Source organism: Verticillium dahliae, genomic scaffold (genome assembly GCF_000150675.1).
Source record: "Verticillium dahliae VdLs.17 supercont1.5 genomic scaffold, whole genome shotgun sequence".
In the NCBI taxonomy this organism is placed as follows: Eukaryota; Fungi; Ascomycota; class Sordariomycetes; order Glomerellales; family Plectosphaerellaceae; genus Verticillium; species Verticillium dahliae.
Window position 1 is genome coordinate 1,434,435 of NW_009276938.1, and position 5,421 is coordinate 1,439,855.

At 60.0% G+C, this 5,421-nt stretch overlaps 3 protein-coding genes across 3 annotated transcripts in view; 2 read left to right on the plus strand and 1 right to left on the minus strand.

Annotated features, from left to right (window-relative positions):
• Window positions 1-177: 177 nt before the first annotated feature.
• On the plus strand, window positions 178-750 carry VDAG_03434 (uncharacterized protein; the record flags this gene model as incomplete). The annotated part of the gene is made up of 1 exon (XM_009657299.1): window positions 178-750. The coding sequence occupies one exon, from the start codon at window positions 178-180 to the stop codon at window positions 748-750; it is 573 nt and encodes a 190-aa protein (XP_009655594.1).
• A 292-nt stretch (window positions 751-1,042) lies between these two features.
• On the minus strand, window positions 1,043-2,560 carry VDAG_03435 (uncharacterized protein; the record flags this gene model as incomplete). The annotated part of the gene is made up of 2 exons (XM_009657300.1): window positions 1,043-2,474; window positions 2,523-2,560. The coding sequence occupies 2 exons, from the start codon at window positions 2,558-2,560 to the stop codon at window positions 1,043-1,045; spliced, it is 1,470 nt and encodes a 489-aa protein (XP_009655595.1).
• A 1,052-nt stretch (window positions 2,561-3,612) lies between these two features.
• The window catches only part of VDAG_03436 (uncharacterized protein), a gene marked incomplete at both ends in the record, with an annotated part of 3,740 nt that continues 1,931 nt past the window's right edge, over window positions 3,613-5,421 (plus strand). Inside the window, one exon of the mRNA XM_009657301.1 lies at window positions 3,613-5,242. Coding sequence (XP_009655596.1) covers window positions 3,613-5,242 — 1,630 coding nt within the window. The remainder of the gene's footprint in view (window positions 5,243-5,421) is intronic.

Sequence of the window (5,421 nt, forward strand, 5' to 3'; positions counted from 1 at the left end):
AGTCCAACACGCTGTTGGGCTGAGTTTTCGGACCTCAGAGACGCGTTCTGGGCCGTGCGTAAAGCCGAGACGGCGTATCAGGGGTACGATGACCTCCTCGAGGCCTTTACGCGGCTGTGGTTCGGCAACCAGTTTCGCGACAGGACGGTGCCGGCCGCGCGCGACACGGGGGACGACATGGTCTTTGACGAGGCGAGGGCGTTCATGCAGGCCACTTTTGACGAGGACAGGGGCACCAGCCGGACCATGAACGCCGTCGAGGCCCGCTGTCTGACCGTGTTCCGCAACCGCCAGCAGAGGGGCATGGTATGTCTGACAGACGACGGCCATGTGGCGCGCGTGCCCGTGGCGGCGCAGGTTGGCGACGTCTTTTGCGTTTTGCCCGGGTGCCCTTCGCTGCTTCTCCTGACGCCTGCGCCTACCATTGGGGATGGTCGCGGCTTTGCCGAGGTGGGCGAGGCGTATGTGGATGGGTTCATGAACGGCGAGGGCATCTTTGGGCCGCTGCCTGCAGGGTGGACGGCCGTGTGGAGGGACAGTCCGGATGCGAGTGAGGTCGTGCCTGCTTTTCTGCAAGACGGCGAGTCCGTTCCCACGTGGGATGATCCACGGTTGTTCGCGCGAGGGTTCTTGAGTGAGAAGATGAAGGAGAGCGCGACTTGGAAGGAGGCGCTGGAGCGTCGGATGACGTTGACGCCAGACGTGTTGAGCAGTAAAGGAGTGCCGCTGGTGGACATTGACTTGGTGTAGCATCTGCTGGAGTTGCATGTATGCTCTCGAAGAGTTGGCAGTGGAAACATCGAACCGAATGACAAGGAATTAAGCGTTCTATAAAATGATCAGCGCGATAGAGGCTTGAGTAGCTATGGATGCACCGACCTTCAAGTAAAAAGGTCATATGAACCTAGTCTTCCTTACCAAGTTCATGCTCGAGGTGCCATCCCTCTGATTCGCAGCTTTTGTGGCGATAGCAAGAAACGATTTCCGTCAGTCGTATTAAACATTATTCATGGCACTCGCCGGTGTCCATTCCCCTCAACACCTACAGGCCCAATGTACCCTCTTCGGCAAGCCTCCTCGACCACTCGGCAAGATCGCTCACTACCCCCTCGACGAGCCCAGCATCCACAGTCTTCTCCTGCCACGTCATGGTCCCCGAAATCTCTCCGCCCACGACTCCCGCGAGGTTCAGCGTCATCGCCGGCCCCGACATGAGCGCCGACTGCGCGAACACGGCCCTCGTGATGCCCCACCCATTATCGCCCACGGCCTTGAGAGCACCGAGGTTGCTGATCTCCCACGTCCAGTCGTGGGGCTTGCCGTCGGCTTGGCGCAGGTAGGTGTGCCAGTCGCCGACCCATTTCAGCAGGCCCGTAACGTCGTCGCGGGGCAGGGACGCAATCTTGTCGAGGAACGAGGTGGCAATGGCCGACGCTGCTTGCCAGACGAGCGAGTCCAGGTCGGAGCCGTGGCGGGCGCGGAACTGCGACGTCATGGCGGCCGTGTCAGGGTGGATGAGAGAGGTAACGAGGACGGCCATTTGCGAGGACGTGTCAAGGACGGCTGGATCGACAAGGCGCCGCGCACTGATGGAAGAGCCGTGGACGAACTTGGGGGCCGTAGTGGCGGGCAGGCGGCGGGCAAAGGAGAGAAGGGCCAGGGCGTGGTAGAGCGGTGTCAGGGTCGTCGCGTTGGTGCGGGCGGCGGCGAGGAGGGCCGAGGATGTCGCGGCGGGTAGGGTGAAGAGGCAAACGTTGGTCTGGAAGGGATTGGCCAAGTTGACGTGATTGCCAGTCCAGGGGACGGGGTTCGGCTTTGCTTTGAGAAAGTCGGGACCGAAGGCTTTCCAGAGGGTTCGCAGGAAGAAGGGCCAGCTGATGGAGAAGTTGATGAGCTCTTCCTGGGGCGGCGGCAGAATAGCAGGTTCGAAGAGGGTGAGAAGGCCGGCTGAGGATAGAGAAGGCACGGGTGCCGGCTTGGAAAGAGCTTCGAGGAGCTGTTTGTGGAAGATGGCGGAGCTGGTGCCGTCGCCAATGGCGTGATGAAAGGTGTACACAATGTCGAGGGCAGTGAGATGCCCGTCACGGGCATTCAGAGGTACGACGGTGACCTTCCATGGCGGGCGCGTGTCGAGGTCAGGCCAGCGGGTGCCCAACTGCACGGCAAGCAGCTTCTCGAGCATGGCATCGGCCGAGGCCACTTCAATCGGTTCGAGCCATCGAATCTGGGTGGAGAGATTGATGACGGGGACGTGAACAAAATTCGGCTGCTTCGTGTCCTCGCCGGTGATGCCAACGCGCATGAATGGCTGCTTCAAGACAACTTGGGCCACGGCTTGCTCAATGGCCGGGCGTAGAGCCATGGTGTTGCTGTGTTCGGAAGGCACATTATGTTCGGAAGGCACATGGTAGCGACAGGTGGTCGATACACCAAAGTAGATGCCCAACGAATGCCTCGAGGTGGAATACTGTTCCCTGTCTATGTGTCAGGGGTGCGAAGGGCCTGGATGTAAAGAGACTCACAGCTGGCCGCAAGACCTCACCACAATCCGACCAGCCATGTTGGGTTGCTTGTAGCAGAGCGAGGTTCCAGGGAAACAAGCAAGTCAGTCGTTCGCGCAAGCGGCAGAGAAATGCCTAGGGCTGAGCACGTGGCCGGGGGTTTTAAACAGTCCGCCAAACCAAAGCCTTAGCTACGACGTTGACGCAGGTCTCAAGGTCTCAAGGTCTCCAGGTCCAGGTCCAGATCCCAGATCCCAGATCCCAGACCATAGACCTTGCACGCACGGGAATCGGGCAAGGGGCATGCCGTCGACATGTGGGGCCCATGGGAGACTGGGCTCCGAGAGCGCCGGGTGATCATGACTGGACAAAGGATGTAGTCGCTGTTGGTGTTGAATGCAATCGAGTTTGTATTGTTCTTGAAGCTAGATACGATGGTTTCTGGTGTTTTAGTGCATTGTGTAGGAGGCAGTTGCCATTGGCCTATGATCAAGCAGGACAGGCACAGCACCATTCGCGCCTGCTTCCTGGTACGATATAGCTTGTGCAACGTGCCTGCCTGCCTGCCTGCCTGCCTGCCTGAGGTAAGGTAGGTCTAGTGCTCAGGTACAGTACATTGCCCTGATTGCCCAGGCACTGTGCCTACCTACATACCTTAGGTAAATGCCTAGGTACGCACCTACCTACCTAAGCACGTGGGTACGGAGCCAAGATGGACCCTTCTTGCCTGCCATCAACAACGGTGGATCCCCGTCTGGCGGCCCGTGCTCCTCCAAGACGCGCTTCATCTCCTGAGCTCTGCTGCGCTTCCTTTTTTGGCGAGCATCCAAAACAGTGGCCATATTCCTTTCGGCCACGACTCTGTTCTGTGACCGGACCGTGTCGGCGAACATTCTTCTCCTTGTGCTCAACTGGAAATACCTCTCCATTCCTTTCTCTCTCTCTTCTTGGACCCCGCGATTCTGTCATGACGCGACTTGTCTCGAGACACCCAGGTATCATGCACCTACCCACACTCTGATCACCGCTGCCACCCACCAAACGCACACCGACTCTTGCTCGACATCGCCTCGAACCGGCACCACCACGCCTCTCCCCGAGCTCCACCGACATGGACACACGACAGCATGAGACTGGCCCTTTGGCTACACGTACCAATGGACGCAGCTCTTTACCCCTCGTCATCAACAAGGGCGGCCGGAAGCCGCTCTTCCAGAAGCCCTCCCAAGAGAGTCTTGGTGGGGTGCCCTACACCAACGACACGAGACCCGGCATGGCCAGAAATGCATATTCCGATGGTCACGCCCTCGCCGTCGGCTCCATGATCCCCCGCCCCGGCTCCGTCTCTCCCTCACCATCCATCGCCTCGAACAACAGCGCCGACAGTGCATCGCGCATACCCCGACCAAGCTCCGCTGCCGGCGTCTTCTCCAAGGCGAGAAAGCCCATATCCATTGCTGACGCCTATAAAATGGTTGAAGCCGAAGAACGCCGCTTCGAATCTGCGCCGCGGACTCGACGCCTGTCGCCCCTGCCCATCGATGGCTCCCCGAGCCCTGCGCCTCGACCCCGCCACTCCCTGCCGGCCTCGGACGACGGCCGTCTGCGCAGGATGCTGAGCAAGGGGCCCCTCGATATCAAAAAGGCACACCCACGACACGCCGACAGCGCCGTCTCCGAAGACGAGGGCGGGCACTCGGCCGACAGCACCTCGAGTACTGGCAGTTTCGAACGCCGACTGAGCGCCTACGCCCAACAGCAGCAGCAGCGGCAGCAGCAGCGGCACTCGTCCATCTCGCCGAGTCGTCGGTCTAGTCTCTTCGGCAACTCGAGGATAGGACCCAAGATTGCCGAGACGGGCCAGACGCTGGCGAAGAAGACGAGCACCGGCAGCCTCAGCGGCACGAGCCCTCGACCGGCGGCATTTGCCAAGGGGCACGTGCCCAAGGGCTGGGTCACCCATCTCTTGACCCGCGAGGAGCAGAAAGCCGCTGCCGTGAAAGAAGGGAAGAGCTTCAAAGAGGATTCCGCCGACATGCCCCTCCCCTCGGTCGAGGTTGAGGGCGACAAGCCCCAGGAACCCACACCGCCTTGTTCCCGACCCACATCCGCCATTGTCCCCAAGCTGGAGGGGCGTTCTCCCAACAAAGACTTTGCTTGGCAGATCGAGGACGATTTCACGGCCGGCGACCTGCAATTCTCGGACAGCCCGCGAATGAACCTGGACACTCTTACGGGGGATGTCGCCTCGCGCATGTTCGCCAATGATGCGGCCTTTGAGCGGAACCAAGACGTGGCTATAAATACCAAGCTCGACGACATCCGACGGCGCGAGCGCGAGGTCGAAGAGGCCTTTGCCGGACGGGACGACGACCTGCCGAAGAACACCAAGCTAGACGAGATCAGAGAGCGCGAGAAGGCGTTCACGTCGAAGAAGGCTCTCGCTGCGAGTCGCCTGGATGATATACGCGAGTTCAACATGTCGAGATCACTGTCGCCCGAAGCGGCGCCCCGTCCCAACCGCCAGTCTGTTGTCCAGCAGCCCTCGAACAATAAGAGCCCGACCCACAGGCGCACCTTGTCCAAGGACGACGGCGAGCGTGTTCCCAACACACCTGTGACGGTGTATCGCAAGCCAAATGAACGTGAGGAGGCCAAGACGAAGAACGCTGAGTCGGCACCTGTGGTTCAGGAGACGCCGAAGGAAGTTGATGTACCGGAAACCTCGAGGCCGGGCCTCGGTCACACGCGCTCGGATTCCCGGGATCTTTTGAGAAGACTGGCGCGGGCCGCCAGTACCAGTCCAGCACCGGAAGCTCGTAAAGCTGCAGGAGAAGCTCCTATTGAAGCCGGAGCAGAAGCTCGTACAGAGAAGCTGAAGCAGCAAGATTCCGGTTCAAGGCCAAATGACAAGATATCT